Here is a 17,514-nt window from a genome sequence, read left to right on the forward strand (position 1 = left end):
AACATCTCAAGGATTTCACCGATCCCCACGCAACTTTGTAGGCATATGACCACACATAATCTGAGGGGACCCCTCCATTATTGACCCCATCAAACAAAATGGGGGCGCTAGAGAGCTAATTTCTTATCTAGGCCTAACCGCCATATCGATTTTTACTAAACTTGGTAGATATGTAGAACAGGACACCTCAAGGTGACTGGAGAAATTTAACTCTAACTGGCAACTGGGTGGCGCTATAACAACAGAAAAATGCTTAAAAATGCGACCGATCGCTGTGGCTGCAATCGTACTATCAAATTCACAAAAACTCTGTCTGAATACATTGCTCTTCTTAATGTGTTCAGTTGACTATTTAATCTGCAATTTCCTATGACCTGTATCCCAAACACACCATGTAAAACTGTACGTGGGCAACTGTGCACTCAATGGGTATGGACTAGTTTTAATGTATTAACGGCTCTTTGTCTGATATGTCTTATGTATTAATATGCAGAGTAACTATTTTAGGGATAAAGAGTGACAAGAAAGTGGCATGAACACAAGAGGAGAGTTAATGTGTCCTCACAGAATACTGAACTGGGGAACATAGACTCCTCCTGTTTCGCCCCAGTTCCAGTCATTATGCTAAGCTAAGCTGAGCAGCTGCTGGTGGTGGCTTTAAATTTACCGCGCCCGACAGTGGTGCCAATCACCTCCTCTAACTCTTGGCAAATTTATTTCCCTAAATGTCAAACTATTCCTTTAAAGGAAGGCAATAAATATTTACAGCAACAAAAACTGCATCATTTTAATGAAAGTAATCGAGCAGCACATTTTAAGTGAGGCAGTGACTTCTGAAAGATGAAATTAAACAAACAAAGTTGAATTTGTGAGCAATAAAACCAACCTTTGCCCAGTTCAATAGACTTAGAAGTTTCGTTGGCTAATGTTGGCTGTTAGCGGTATTTAGATGGATGCTGTGTAGCTGGCTTCAAGACTGTCTTCTCTTTCGCTGTGTTACTGTTACACAACACTTTACCTTCATCGGCAAAAGTCACAGCCTCACTTTAAATGTTATAAATGTCCACATGAGTGTGATTTACAGAGTTAAAAAGAGAAACTATGATTAGCAGTGCAATCTTTTTGGTTTATTAAACTGTGAGTGGTTATAGAAAGGCTCCAGGGTTTGATCGAGGATCTTTGAGATTTCTGTATCTGTGGGCAAGCCAGACTCCAAGAATCTGAAAGGAAGGATAAACGAGTATCAAGTCTTCTGACAGTGCTTATCTGTCTAAATATCTACATCAGCACCCATTTCACACACAATTCTTGGTCTCCATCTCATTCTACTGACCTCTGTGAAGCTGAAGAAGAGTCCGATACCACCCACAAACCGCAGCACCTCTCCTGCATACCCCTGGATAGTGTTCGAGCACGTGTCACAAGTCGGCGGAGGATTGCTGTGAAAGCATCTCTACAGGAAGTAGTGGAGAAAATTCAGTTCCAGAGAAGCGGTTGTGCGAATCGAGATCAAGTTGCTGATAAGAGGAAAAAGGAAATAATAGTCCAGTCTGGTTTACTCACAGCTGCACAGGTGCCATTGTAGGAAAATGAAGAGAAGCCGCAACAGTTGAGTGTTTTCTCGATGTCCTTTTGAGTGTCCTCGGATTTGTTCCATCCAACCTCCAGCAGATTGTTCTGTGAATGAAAAATCACAGTCTGGTCGTGTCTTTGTTTATTTGAAAAGCACGAGAAAAGGCAGAAGGATCAGCATGAATAACCACATTTTAAAAAAGTATACTACAGCATGTAAGACAAAGTTACTTCTATAAAATGTTTATGGATGAATATTACTGCTGCGTGAACGTGTATGTTGCATTTTGCTGCTGTAGATGTTTCAGGTTGTGCTCATTTTAACTCCTTTATATCCTGTTCGGTAGTTTAATCTACAGCGATGCATCATATTCCATAGGATCATCATGTGTTTGTAGCGTGGCTGTCCTCTGACGACCATGTATCTGTAAACAGTCAACTTTTCACGGTGTCAGAAAACAGCCCTGTTTTCAGATTTGTGACGATGCATTTTCCAGCTGATCCAAGAGGGTTTTTAAAAATTGTATTTCTCTTAAGAAGTAGTGTCAACACCTAAATGAACACTTCATCCTTCAGTTCAATCACAAACAATTCAAAATCTTTTCACTGGACAGGAAGGGGATGAGAAATTGTAAGCTGAAATTTAAAGTACATCACTGACCTCTGTAATGTAGCAGAGTAGGAGTATAAAGTAGCATAAAATGGTTTAGTACTTGAATTTGTACTTGAAGGGACACTTCACATGCAAAATGACCATTTGTATATCACTCACCACATTATCTTGAATTTGTAAAGAAAACTTTGTCTCGCATGCCTCCACGGTGAAGAGAGAATCCAAAAAAGGCCAACATTCATGATGAATCGAAGTCACAAAAACTGTATATAACATTCATTTACAAACTCTCACAACTCCAGTCCAATGCGCAGTGCTCAGCTCATACGCACATGTGGGTCAGGCATGCTCAGGGAACGCTACTCATAGGCACAAGTGTTTAAACAGTAAAGTTTTAATGGAGAATGCAGGTGTTTGGAAAGTACTGAGCATAACGACTGGATAAATGAGACTTGGATCTTACTGCATGAGCTGTGTGAGAGTTTGTAAACGGATGTTCTGATATAGTTTTGCTGGTGTTGAATGCGAACCACGTTTACTCCAATTCATAATGAATGTTCGACTTTTTTGGATTCTGCATTTACCATGAAGGCATGGATGGATTAGTGAACAGGCCTACCAGGCCCAGGGGCCCAAAGTGCAAGTGAAGGCCCCCATGGCCCCCAAAATGTCACTCATGGACCAGGAACAAATACAAAAAGACCACAAAGAGATGCAAATTAACAACAAAACGACACAAAATAACTACAAGGTGATACAAAACAAGTGAAGAGGGACACATAATTATGACCAAGAGGGGAAAAACAACCTAAAAGACAAACAAATAACACTCAAAAATACCAAAAGAAACCCCCAGAATTTCCTCAAAGAGACACAAAATGACCTAAAAAAAAACACAAAGTAACTATAAAAGGGGCAAAACCAAAAAAAGACATCAGACCACCAAAAACACTAAAAATTACCTAAAGAAACCCACAGGATTTCCTGAAAGAGACACAAAACAACCAAAAAGAGATGCAAAATGCTTACAAAGAGACCTCAGACGACCAAACAAGACAAACTGTCCTCAGAGAGATATAAAGTAGCTATAAAAGGGTCAAAACAACAAAAAAAGGCATCAAATGACCAAAAAACACTCAAAATGACCTAAAGAAACCCACAGAATTTCCTCAAAGAGACACAAAATGATTTACAAACAGATGTCAAACAACCAAACAAGACACAAACTGACCTCAAAGAGACATAAAGTAGCTATAAAAAGGGGCAAAACAACCAAAAAAAAGACATCAAATGACCAGAAAACCCCAAAAGACCTAAAGAAACCCACAGAAGTTCCTCAAAAAGACACAAAATGACCTAAAAAAACCCAAAGTAACTATAAAAGGGGCAAAACCAAAAAAGACATCAGACCACCAAAAACACTAAAAATTACCTAAAGAAACCACAGGATTTCCTCAAAGAGACACAAAACAACCAAAAAGAGATGCAAAATGCTTACAAAGAGACCTCAGACGACCAAACAAGACAAACTGTCCTCAGAGAGACATACAGTAGCTATAAAAAGGGGCAAAACAACCAAAAAAAGGCATCAAATGACCAAAAAACACTCAAAATGACCTAAAGAAACCCACAGAATTTGCCAAGAGGCACAAAACAATTACAGGGAGACACAGAATGACCACAAAGCAACACAACGTAACCATAAAAGGGGCAAAACAGCCAAAAAACACTAAAAATTACCTGTGGATACTCACTGAATTTCCTTAGACATGGAACAGTTACAAAAAGACAAAAAGTAACTCAACGTAACCATAAAAGGGGCAAAACAACTAGGGCTGTGCGATATGACGATATATATCATGTGACGAGAGAAAAATGTCTATCGTTTCATATTTTGCTCTATCGTTGATATCGTTGTGACGCAAATTACACTTTGTACGGCAATATTTTCCGTCATTTGGAGTCTGTCCATCTTTGCACGGATCTCATTGATAAATTACTCTTCTTGGCTTTTTAATTCGCAACGCTTTTACAGCACTTACAGTAACATAACAAGTTTATGTAACTCTGCTGTCTGTCTCTGCTGCGCTGCACAGGGCTGCGCTGAGAAAGAGCAGACAAGCAAGACAGCGACAATAAATGACATCAAAACCCATATTCAGACCAAATCAGGTGGTGCGGAGTACAGCCTCAGTGTTGAGCGGAGGTGGGTGGGCGTGTTTTTGCTACTTTTTATTCATTGGATTAAAATGTGCTATATCGTGATATGTATCGTTATCGGGATATGAAATTACCTATATCGTGATATGAGATTTTGGTCATATCGCCCAGCCCTAAAAACAACCAAAAAAGACATCAAACGACCAAAAACACCTAAAGTACCTAAAGAAACCCAATGAATTACCTCAAAGAGACAAAAAACAACCAAAAGAGACACAACATAACAATAAAAAGGGGCAAAACCACCAAAAAAAACCCCACTCAAAATTACTTCAAGAAACCCACAGAAGTTCCTCAAAGAAACACAAAGCAATTACAAAGAGACACAAAATGACTTCAACAAAAAAGATTACACAGGTACAATCACTACACAGTCTGTGTGTGTTTCCAGTCCTATGTAGGAGAGGTGGTGGGGCCTTTTACATGGTGTGCCCAGGGACCCACTGTCTCATGGTCCACCCATCGGGGTGAGCAATTGATATACAAATGGTCATTTTCTGGGTCAAGTGTTCAGTACTTGAGTAAATGTACTTAGTTACATGTCATCACTGGTGACGTACGCAGACAGTAAACATACCTGTTGGTCTTTATTCAGGGCCAGACAAGCACAGGACACGGAGAACTGCACGACGAACACTGTGAACAGGATTATCATGTACTGGAGCAAGTTTAGGAAGTTCACACTGGATTTTAAAAAAACAAACACAAAAACATTCTGAAATCTCACAAGGGGCATTAAAACAGAAAGCGCAGCAGGTGAGAGGAACAAAATCCTCACAGAGCTTTGGGGTTATTTACTTTTCATTCAACAACCATCAGAAGGTGTGAGACGACTCCCTCCACTCCTACAAACAAACCAAAGGATACGAAGAAGAGGAGGACCTGGTGGTGCTTCACAGCGCCGCACAGCCCCACAAAGGCCACCAGGAACAGGAAGATGCCCACGCCGATGACCCCCGCCACCACCCTGATGCTGGAGACCAGGTCGAACCATTTCCCCCAGGCGGCCACTCCGATCAGCAGCAGACTCACCAACTGAGCACAAAGGAAAGCAATGTTGAGAGGAGGGGAGCACAATCGATGTCACCTTTCTCATATAGCAGCTGCTGTCCAAACTTAAACAACATTCTGCTTTTGTAAAGCAGTCACTAGAGTGCAGTGTCAGCTCAGTTTCTTTCAAATCTCTCATCTCTCAGGCCACGTAAAGGAAAAGAAAACTCCCGTTCCTTAACAGTGGAGGCCTTATGTCCTCTGAGAGAAGACTGCAGGCTTTACTCAGCGCTGAAAAAACTACTTTGACTTCTTCTGCATGTTTTTTGGTGAAAAAAAACCCAAAACTTCAATCTGTGTCTTTATGGATTCGATGTCCAACTGTTGATGTAAACTACACTGATCAGCCAAAACATTCAAAGCACAGGTGAAGTGACACATATTGATCACCTTGGGTTCTGACATTCGTGTGCATACCACCTGACATGCTCCACCCACTTAAACACCAGTGCAGACCAGGCACCCTTCATTATGGCAACAGCACTCCCCACAACAGGACAATGCACCATGCCACACCACAGAAACTGCTCAGGAATGGTCTGAGGAACGTGACAAAGAGCTCAAGACGTCGACCTGGCGTCCAAATTCCCCAGATACCGATCTGATCAAACATCTGAAGGATGTGGTGACACCCCACCTCACAACCCACTCAACCCAAAAGGTCTGAGGCGTTGGTGCCAGACACTAAAGGACAGCCCTCAGAGGTCCTGTGTCCATGCCTTGACAGATCAGAGCCAAGTCCAGTCCAATGATTATGGATCGGGGGTACCTATGGGGTACCAGAAGGTCCCTCAAATGTTAGATCAGATTGGTATCTGGGGTATTTGAAGGCCAGGCTGATGCTCTTTGTCCCATTTCTCATGTCATTCCAGAGTTTTTGTGATGTGGCAAGGTGTATTCTCTTACAGGGGGGTCACTACTATTGACAAGTGTTGTTGCCATGAGGGGGTTTACTTGGTCTGCAACAGTGTTCGGGTATGTGGAGCGCATCAAGTAGCATCCACATGAATGCCAGGATCCAAGATGATAACAAGATGATCAATGTTATTCACTTCACCCACCAATGGTTTTAATATTTTGGCTGATCGGTGTATAAGATGTGGCAGTAAAGGACAGTACTGTAAAGATGCTAATACAAAATGATTGTAAGTAGAGTTAGTACATTAGTTAGGGCATTGTGGGTCATCAGCCGTCACTTTAATGTTGCAGCTGGTAAAGTTGGAGCTCATTTAAATGCTTTATATACTGCTGGGTAGTTTAATCTATAATTTTACATTGTTATTTAGTTGATTATATTTTGTGTTAATCAAAAAATAAGTAAAGCAAATAAGTGATGCAGAATGCAGTGGAGTAAAACGTATAATATTTCCCTCTGAGATGTAGAGGACTTGAAACAAGTAACTGTTTACTAAGCATAGTTCTGCAACGTTCTAAAAACATGTCGGTTGACATCAATGCAACTAGATGAGACGGTGTATCATCTCTATGCAACAACTCTCTGTGCTTCTGTTCAGATTTGCAGCTTTTCAGGCTTATTTTGTGGCTGAATATAATTTGTAGCTTCTTTAAATATGAATGAGGATAGTGTTAGAGATATTGGCTACAGCTGGCACAGCGTGAGGACGGAAACAGAGGGCTTGGCAAGGATGGAGCACCTGCCGCAGCAAGCAAACACACCATCTGCGGTCATTTTGACTTGATCAGACATCACTACAAGCCGGTTAGCTGCTGATACAGGTGACGTGCTTTACGTTCTAAAACCAGCCACCAGCAATTCGACCAGCTGAGTTGCAGGTGACACCATCAGCCGACTTGAGTCGAGTCACACTGCAACAACTTTTCTTTGCAACTTTCTAAAACGGTCTTGTCACGAATCTTTCATGTGAACTGGGCTTTAATTTTAATGAAAGCAGTTGCAAAGTATTCTGTCTAACAACTGCTACTATCTTTAACATCACAATTCAAAATGCATCTGGAAAAAACCTTTCTAAGTAAATCAGATGCCAGAGTGCCTAAAATAAAGCTTGTTAATGAAATAAATTCCCAGCGGAGGATCCCCCTGACCCCCCACAGAGGCCCAAGCTCAAATCCTTAGAACTGCCCCTGCACCCAACCACTGCAAATTGTAGTTGAACTAGTATTTGAGCTACTTATAGTTAACAGCTCCCCAACTCTGTTCACATGTCTTATTCTGTCTGACTGACAGTCTCCAATCAAAACACTTTCAGTTCACAATCATGTACGACAAAGAACAAAGCATCAGATCTTCACATGTGTGAAGCTCGAACCAGGAAATGGTTTGAAATTTTGCTTAACAAACTATTATTCAATGATACAAATATTGGCACATTAATTTTCTGTCAATCGACTAATCGTTGCAGCTACCATCAAATTTTCTTGGGTCTTCTGATACGGCTGAGGACTTTTATAAAAATAAATATGTCTCTGAGATCCTGAGTCAAAGGCAACTGCTAATAAAACACACTCATTTAAATTAGATGTTTATGTTTACATTTTTTGCACCTATATTTAAGTATGCAGAACAGGAGGCAAACTTCTGCACATACACAGCAGCTCCAGAGTAACTACAGAACATAAGTCATGGACATGGTAAGAAGTAAATGACTCGGGTGTAGGCTATCATTTAAAAAAATAAAATAATAATTAAGATTCCTAGAAATTTCCACTTAAGTCAAAATAGTCTGATATTTGGCACACTGTTACACAGTTACTGATTTATGAATGAGATATTTCCCTGGCTGGAAACTGCAGCCAACACTGGCCCTGAGCTGGGCCTAATCACTCACCACAAACACCTGCCTGTTTCTCAACATGGAAGCTGCTCAGAGAACAAATATTTCCACCTCTTTTCGCATTAAATTAACAGATATAAAGACTAAACACTTGCTGCCTTTTAAGCACTTATTTCTTCCATCAGTTTACTGTAACAGCCGTAAATTCATACTTACAACATAGAGTATGTTGAGAGCGCACAGAGCGTTCTTGGTGCAAACAAACCCGCCGCAAACCATCGCTGCTCACCGGAAGAAGTCCTTAAAAATATAAATATATTTCTTATTTCCCACTGAGACTGAGTCAGTCTCGAGGCTCTCCGGCTCCTTGTGGCTTCTTGTCTGCAGGTGGAAACCAGAGAGCGTTTCCTGAACTGAACCTGCGCGCTGATTGGTCAGTTGCCTCTATCGCACATGAGTCACCTCTTCATGCAGATAATTGCTTTTCTATCGTCAGCTACTAATTAACCCAGATCTCTGAGTCACTGGGAGAAGGTCACTGACTGTTGGTCCTACACGTCATTTTATAAACACATGACGAGGTGAAAACACAGGACATTTAATCTTTTTACAAGTGAAAGTAAACTGAAAAACAAGTGATTGCATTAGTTTAAATGTTTGTTTGTGTTTACTTCTCTTGATTTACAGATGCTTTTTCAAATTAAAGAAATACTTTTTCACACTTTATGATTAAAATTTATAGTCTCTCCCACAGTTTTTCTTTTTCTTAAGTTTGGAATTTACATTGCAAATTTTCCATGTCATTAAAAAGAGTTTTATGTCGCCATCTGCTGGACAAACACTGATACAACACATTAGCTCAAACATCAAATCTGTTGATCCATGAATATAATAATAATAATAATGATAACAATATCAATAATAATAATATTTTTATTATTATTATTTTATTATTTATTTTTATCTTTTAACCTATTTAACCTTAATTAAATAGTAACCTATTTATTTCTTTATTTATTTGGTTTTTTTTAGCGTCGGTTGATAGTAACAAGTCATATAAAACCTTAAGAAGTGCAGTTTCAGTGCTGTGTTTTTTTCTAAAATGAATAGGTGTTGCTGGCCTTGGTTGGTAAATTTAGATCTTCAGAATAAACTGCGTTGGATTTTACATGAAGAGGAGAACCATGAGTCAGCAGAGGTCATAAGTATCAGTGAGTTGCATGAATGAGGAAAACCCCGTGTTCATATGTGTGTACATCTTTACTCAATGTCAGGATTCATATAGTAGGTTGTGTTTTCTGTCAGAGTGTGTAAAAAAGTTCAGAGTTCAAGATTTCAATAAGCAACAAGAATATTGTGGCTCACATACAAAACAAGAAGGATAGGAGACAGTTATCCCTCGGGCCATATCACTTCAGGAACATGTCGGCAGAGAGATTTCCTCTGTTGTCCACCAAACTAAACTGTGTCTGCTTTGTGTTTCAACATGCTGAGAGGCAAATAAATGTCCTTAAAAACAAAAGCAGTCAAAAAAAAAAAAAAAAAACCTAACAGTAAAGAGACGATTTAAACAGTTTCGTCATTTTGTTTATACACTCCTAACTAAAAACTTTTTGTAAGGAGTCCTAGGAGTGATTCAGTAAAGTTCTCAGAGCAACTCTGAGCAGGGAAGGGACAGAAACTTTTACATAGTGAGGAGGTGTGACTGACTCCTGTTGCTAGGTGTGATGCATTCTTTTAACAGATGTGATTGGTTGTCACACACATGCCCGTTATTGAGCCTGCAAGGTGTGGACACCCAGTGGAAATGAGATGACCTGCTGACTGTGAAAGTGTTGTCATGGTTACTGTGGTCACTCTGCTGATGGAAGGTGGAGACAGACTGTAGCATTTCATTTACTCACTGTCATCCAGCGTTTGGAGAATATTTCTTCGACCTCTTTGTGTTTCCATCATTTTCTCCTCTGCTTAAGAAACTCTTAACCCTCTTTAAGGTCTAAGATGCTCTGTGAATAACTTTTATCTTTACAAGGACCTAGTCTTAACTTTAAGGGCAAATTCTAAGGAAGTGTCACAATGACAAGAATTTTCTTAGAATTCCGCCACTAGGAGTGACTCTTAGCAGCAGGAAGCTTTGTGAATACGGCCCCTGGTCTTTGCTCAGTGTGTGCTGAAACTTTGTTCCTGTCAAAAAAAAAAAAAAAAAAAAAAAATCAACATCCCCTAAAATACAAACAACTTCGTCATTCTTACAACATTTTGCTGCCAAAAGAAGAAGTGCAGGTCGTGTAACCATTCAGAGTCGGTTTCACCGTCTCTGATGCAAAACCAAGCTGCACTCACAAAAGCGTGCATTTAGACCACAGCGGCGGTTTGAGTTTCATGATTCTGTTTCTGAGATGAGGTGAAAACTGTCTGTGACAAACCTGATAAGATGACGGGGGAAGAACTGCATTATGCGACGGTGACTTTCAAGACTAACAGTATGTCTAAACACGGTGAGTCATGTACTCTTTTTTTTTATTGTACTTTGATGGTGTAGCTGAGTTGCTGACAGAGGTGGAAAGTAACTAAGTACTTTTACTTGAGATACTTGCATTTACATTTTTCTATCCCCTGTTACTTTAAACTTCTACTCCACTTCATTTAAAAGGGGAATATAATATATTTTTACTCCTCTCCTAAACTTTGACAGATATTGTTACTATACCCAGTCTTTTACCAGTTTGAATTAGCATTGCAACACCGAGGTGGTGCCAATAATAATCAATAAACATTATATTTGATTGATTGATTTTTTTTCAAGTATCAAGTATCTCAGGGTCTTGTTCACGAGTGAGGGTAGAATGGAGCGTGAGATGGATCAGCGGTTTGGTGCAGCTTCTGCAGTGATGCAGGCACTGTGCCTAACTGTCATGGTGAAGAGGGAGCTGAGCTGGAAGGCAAAGCTTTTGATTTACTGGTTCATCTACGTCCCAACCCTCACCTATGGTCATGAGCTCTGGGTAGTGACCGAAAGAATGAGATCGCAGATACAAGCGGCCAAAATTAGTTTCCTCCGTGGGGTGGCTGGGCTCAGCCTTAGAGATAGGGTAAGGAGCTCGGACATCCAGAGAGAGCTCGGAGTAGAGCCGCTGCTCCTTCAAAAGAGGTCAGTTAAAGTGGTTCGGGCATCTGATCAGGACGCCTCCCGCTAGAAAGCGTTGCTGGGGAGAGGGACGTCTGGGGTGCTTTGCTTGGCTTGCTGCGCCTGCGACCTTGCTTGATAAGCGGATGAAAATAGATGGATGGATGAATCATATCATCATTTTTAAAGTGGCATGGTAAACTACTCTAAATAAAATACAGTATTTGTGTTAAATCCATTCTTTTGAACCTTTTCAAGTCTTAAGTCCTATCCTAAATTTACTCTTGAGTTTCTTTAGGAGCAGTGTGTAAGATTTACGGGGATTTAGTGGCATCTAGTGGTGAGGATTGTGGATTGCAACCAGCTGAAACTTCTAATGGTTAGAATTCCTTCAGTGTTCATTGTTCAAGGGGTTTTTACCAGGAGCTGAATTTTCGGCAGCGGTCTCCTGCACTCCAAAACACACGGATCAGGGAATTTAAACCTGAGGCTAAAGGAAGCGGCAGTACCGAGATTGTTTTACATCATTCTAAAGCACAAATATGCACAAATAAAAACACCCACACCTCCGCACAACCCTGCAGGGAGGTGCTGCAGTGGCAGATTTTGTGTGAATTCAGCTGAAGCGCGTGCTTCATCCTCTCCAATTGGCTTCTCTTCTGTGTGTGTGTGTGGCTCAATCTCGCCCTCGATCAAACAGACACAGACCTGCAGCTCGCACCAACAGAGCAGAGGAGAGACACGGCTGGCTGCTATGTTTTCATAGAGTCCTGACCTCAGGCTGCTATTGGCTGGGAGCTACACACCATTTCTAAAAGGTCCAAACTAAGAAAATACACACAGAGGGCAGGTTCTCTGCAGATACAGACACCACACACACTGCTAGTGGGTCATATGTAAGGAGTGAGAGGAGTTACCTTTGTGTGAGTTCACATATTGTTTTGTTTTTTGTTTTTTTAAATTCCTGCATAGTTTATCTTTAATACTCAATAAGATAAGCAAGGACGTCAGCTGAGTAGGGGGTCCCTTAGTGTGGCCCAGGACACATGAGTGTACACACTGCTGACCACATGTGGCCCAGAAAACCTCCAAATGTGATCTGAGCTATCAGATCTCAAGATGCATTGAGGACGCACTGATGCAATAGGTGCATGTACACCTGTACTAATCTAATCTAATCACCCAAGACGTATGTTATAACCAGATGTAAACAGGCTGTTTGTGTCTTGAAATGCAGACACTGCTGACCAGAACTTCAAGTTTTCATTACCTTTGCTTCTTGCAGAGAAACCAAGCGACCTGGAAATAATCTATGACGAGGTGATAGCATGGGAGGAGCAGACATCCAATACAAATCCTGCCATACCAGGTTATTTGTGGTTTATCATGACTAAAAAACATAGAATATGATAACTATTTGCTATGAATTAGAATAATAATTTGCCTTTATTCTTGTTTTTAATAGAAAATGAAAAGAAAGCTCCACCATGTACTCGGCTTCATCTGCTGGCAGCATGTTTGGGGATTATTTTTGCCATCTTGGTGTCCATCGTTGTCAGTATCCACTGTAAGTCTACCTTCTTGTTTTCCAGGACTTTCAAGGCAGTTTAATAATAACAGGTGGGTACAACAGTAACTGTTTCTTCTTCCCTGACTGCAGTCAACAAAGTCATGTCAGAGCAGCACCGAGAATACGTCAGCCTAACAGCACAGAATCTGCAGCTGAGGACAGAAAACAGCGACTTAGAGAGACGGATGAAAGATCTGATCAGAGAGAGAGAAGGACTCAACTGGACCGTCTCAGTCATCCTGGAATATGGGAGCTTCCCAGTGAACTTACACTGTCCACAGAGAGGTGAAAACATTTTCGTGAATGGTGGAATGTCACTAAGAAACTTAAACAAGTACTATAGGCCCACTTCAGTACAAATCTGAGTATTTCCATCTTATGCTACTTTATGTTTTTACTCCACCACATCTCAGAGGGAACTATTGTACTTTTTATTCCATTGCATTTATCTGACAGTCCAGTCTCACTCCGAAGTCATTGAAATCCAGCGCTTGGGCAGTAACTTTCAGCATCAGACACTGGCGAAAAAGGCTGTCCTTTAACGTCGGCTTGCTACGCAGCCGGTCACAGTTATAGTTTCATGGCAATCAGTGGCATCAGGGAGGAACTTGGGGGACTTTCACCAGGGAGAGCAGTGTTCACACCTCCCAAAATTATAAAGTCAAACCCTGATCTTTTTTCCTAAGCCCAACCACGTGTGTTAGTTGCTGAAGGTAAAAAACATCAATTCATGGTGTTGTGCTGACGTAGTGCGTTTATTTTGAAAGAGACTGTATGTAAATGGTAAATTTCCTTTGCAAACGGAAGTGTATTTTGTAAGAAGACAATGCATGTAACAGGCAGAACTTGACACGACGTCCCAGAATGTCAACAATCAATGCACTAGCTTGACTGGTTGGCAGAGGCATACGGCCAGGAGGCGCAAATTCTACTTTTATAATATTCATTTTTTAAATAATAGGAAAAAAATGTGATATGATTTTGTTTTATCCTTCTTGTTTACCAGTGTGTCAACCCTGTCTGGACGGCTGGGTGCTGTTTCAGTCAAACTGTTACCTGTTTTCAACCTCTGATTATTCCTCCCGTTGGAAGAGTTGGCAGGGAAGCCAAGACCAATGCAGACAAACAAATGCAGATCTGGTGGTGATTGAAAGCCAAGGAGAGCAGGCAAGACTGATCTCTTTTATGTCCTAAATCTTTTATGCTGTGTTTTTAATTTTTGCATATCTCTTTTCATGTGTGTTTTTCATCTTTGTGTGGCAGACTGTTGTGCATCTTTTTGTAACATATGTGCTGTAGAAATCATTGTATTATCTTATTATAGCACAGACACAAAGATTTTTTTTTTCGTAATTAAAACCCGTTTCACAAATTTAGGAATTCATCAATAACAACACAAAATACTACCATGATGACAACCACGGCTACTGGATCGGTTTGCACAAGATGGACACGTGGATGTGGGTAGATGGAACCAACTTCACTGTGATGTAAGCACAAAACAAACCACACACACAATGTCACTCAAAAGATGTCACATATGTCTCTTTAACCTCAGTGAATCGTGACTGCAGTCATTCAGACACACGACTTCATCATGATTCCAAACAAACAAGAGGACTGGCAGCCTCTCCCATCCTGTACACTGCATTTTACAGTTTGTGTCACTGGGTTGTTGAGAAATGTGACCATTAGGGCAAATGAAGTAAAGCTCGTCCTGTTTCTTTGATTGACAGATGGTAAAATGAGTAAGAAGCACATAGACGTCAATGAGTGACACCAAAGACAAAAACTGTGCTGATGATGTCACCTGCAACTCTGCAGCTGGTTTTAGAACGTAAAGCACGTCACTTGTTTCTACAGCCAGTCAGCTTGTAGTGAAGTCCGTTGGTCAAGTCAAAATGACCACAGACAGCGTGTTCACTGGCTGCGGCTCACCTGCACACACACACACACACACACACACACACACATTCTCACTGACTGATTAAAGCTGCAGTAGGTAGAAAGCCTGAAAACGGTTGATTTTTGAGTCTCATCTGAGTTAGGTTTCGTTCGTCTCCGCCCTGAGCCCCTCCTACCAGACGAGCACGCAAGTATTTTATCCTACTTGGTTCTATTTCTCCCTCTCTGGGAGCCTCAGCTCTCCCTCACAGCGCAGCAGCCCGCCCCATCCCTTCCTCGTGGCCCCGCACATGTACCCCGAGGCTCGGCTCTCCCGCTCCGCGCAGCAGCCCTCCCCATCCCTCCCTCGCGGACTTGCACATACTCCCGAGCCTCGCTCTCCCTCTCCATGCAGCAGCCCTCGGCTCCGCTCCCACGGCCGACCCTCGCGCCCTCCGGCGGGCCTGGCCCCACCTCACCCTTCCCCTCCCTCCGGGGCTCCGGGGAACCGAGTTCTGTCTTCCTTTTTTTGGGTTTAGCCGTGTAGACGGTTGTAGCCAATGCTGGAATAGCTATTTTACCTGGTGCACTGTTCGCCATTGCCGCTTGCTCTCCCCTTCTGCCGGCAGCACGGGAACGCGCATATGCAGTAGAACAGCCAATAGGAACGCAGTGGTCTGAGCTGACCTTTGATTGGTTGATGCACATCGGCACGATACTGATTCTTTAGAGGCTGAACACAGAGCCATGGTGAGGTGCACAAACCTATTGTTTGTCTCAGACCACTTGATTTACATTATGCTTAGAGGATATTATAAAATTTTTACTCAATTATACCAAAACAATGTTGCCTACTGGAGCTTTAAATGGCGCTGGTTATTTATATTATTGTGGCATATTTATTATGACTACAGTCCATTTGATGCTCATTTTGTTTCGGTTTTTCGCCGTTTCATCACTACCACAAATGCAGCTGTAGCCAGTATCTCACTATCACTATCCTCATTCATATTTTAAGAAGCTAAAAATTATATTCAGCCACAAAATCAACCTGAAAAGCTGCAAATCAGAACAGAAGTACAGAGAGTTGTTGCATAGAGATGATACACCATCTCATCTAGTTGCATCGGTGTGAACGGACAGGATTTTAGAACGTTGAAGGTAGTTGTCTGTTTCAACTCGGCGCATCACAAATCTTTGGTATGAACTGGACTTTACTCTCAACAATGAAGCAAATAAATGCATTTCCCAAAATGTTAAGTGGACAAACAGATTGATATTATGTAATTGTTTTCTTTTCTTTATTTTTTTTTTTATCCAGGTACTGGAAAACACAACAAGCTGGGAAGTGGGCATCTTGTGCTCTCACTCTGCCACAAACAGATCCTCTGGCCAACTGGGTCAAAATGGGCTGTGACATGAATAACCGCTTTATCTGTGAAACAAGAGCTCTGATCAAACCAGATTAGGAATCAGATGCATTATGAAAATAGGTTACAGAACATTTAAGAAATATATCTATCTATGAAAGTTGTTTTTTGTTTGTCAAAACTGATAAATGCTGCCTTTACTGTTTTTTTAAAACATAAGTAAGCTTAAGCACTTTTTTGTTCTTTTCTAATTTATTCACCACAGTTCTGCAGAGTGTACCTTTGAGTGATACTGCATGTGGCATATATGGCCTGAATATATGTATGTATATATTAAGACCCTGACACACAAATCACCAAACACCACCAGTCAAAGCTAGCCCATCGGTTAGCTTCTGCTGCTCTAGTCTGTCTGTCACCCTGCTGTCACTCCCCTGTTGGCTGTTTTTTTTGGTCGATTCAGCATGTTGAAACGGCAGCCAAGCCTGTCGGTGAGAGGGATGCTCTGATTGGCTGTTCAGCTCAGCACATGATAAAAGAAATGGAAGTGAGGAATGTAAACAATCAGCTAAAGTCAAGAGGGAGTGAGGTCAAAACAAACTTGTTACATAAGGTCAGATTATTTTTCTTTAGCTACAAGCAGAAATATTTTGTGGTGGTTTGTGTTATTTTGCAGTGGCACACAATAAATACGCTTTGTTCTGTCAGCATCGGATTGTGTTGTTCATTTGCTAACTGGCTAACTACCATCAAGACAGTTTTCTGGTTTCCCTTTTTGAATAGGGAGTACAGACTACTGCCATCTGCTGGTGTGGAGAGTTATTTCTTTTCACACAGGCGCAGAACATATGTGCTAGCTGACCGTCGGTTGGAATTTTTGCGGTGTGTTCATATGCAACTCATTTGGCTGAGACACAGTGATGTCCGGTGACACAGCAGGAGACCTTCGTCGCCGCTAGTTCTCTGAGGTCGGTTTGGTGTGTCTGGGCCTTTAGAGAGATAATAAAGCAAAGTCAATAAAGAGGATCTATCATCTATCTAGGCCTACTTTGTGTTAATCTGTTTATATTCCTTGGACATACATGTACACTCAGTGGCCACTTTTTTGGGTACGCCTATACCCTGAGTTGCAGGTGACACCATAAGCTGGCTTGAGTCGAGCTCAGACAGCCAGTTCACACTGCTGCAACTTTTCTCTGCGACATTCTTAAACTGTTTCGTCTCGTCACAAATCTTTGGTCTGAACTGAGCTTTTGATGAGAAGATACTACTACTAGATGACTACTATGTTCATGTGTGTGTCAGTTAAATATGAAGCTAAAGTCAGGAGCTGATTAGCCTAGCTTAGCACAAGG

The 17,514-nt window shown here is 41.3% G+C and overlaps 2 protein-coding genes across 2 annotated transcripts; one reads left to right on the forward strand and one right to left on the reverse strand.

Moving 5' to 3' along the window:
* Positions 1-1,105: 1,105 nt before the first annotated feature.
* LOC126392401 (tetraspanin-13-like) lies at positions 1,106-8,643 on the reverse strand. Its single transcript, XM_050047781.1, has 6 exons — positions 8,425-8,643; positions 5,273-5,440; positions 4,983-5,063; positions 1,564-1,677; positions 1,334-1,453; positions 1,106-1,220 (listed from the first exon to the last, which is right to left on the reverse strand). Exons 1-6 carry the CDS (start codon positions 8,485-8,487, stop codon positions 1,146-1,148), a joined length of 621 nt encoding a protein of 206 aa, XP_049903738.1. The 5' UTR covers positions 8,488-8,643; the 3' UTR covers positions 1,106-1,145.
* Positions 8,644-10,556: 1,913 nt separating this feature from the next.
* Positions 10,557-17,175, forward strand: LOC126391284 (C-type lectin domain family 7 member A-like). The gene is made up of 7 exons (XM_050045934.1): positions 10,557-10,706; positions 12,621-12,704; positions 12,801-12,902; positions 12,996-13,190; positions 13,912-14,072; positions 14,283-14,395; positions 16,111-17,175. Exons 1-7 carry the CDS (start codon positions 10,643-10,645, stop codon positions 16,256-16,258), a joined length of 867 nt encoding a protein of 288 aa, XP_049901891.1. The 5' UTR covers positions 10,557-10,642; the 3' UTR covers positions 16,259-17,175.
* The last annotated feature ends 339 nt before the right edge of the window (positions 17,176-17,514 follow it).

Source organism: Epinephelus moara, chromosome 6 (genome assembly GCF_006386435.1).
Source record: "Epinephelus moara isolate mb chromosome 6, YSFRI_EMoa_1.0, whole genome shotgun sequence".
NCBI classification, from domain to species: domain Eukaryota; kingdom Metazoa; phylum Chordata; class Actinopteri; order Perciformes; family Serranidae; genus Epinephelus; species Epinephelus moara.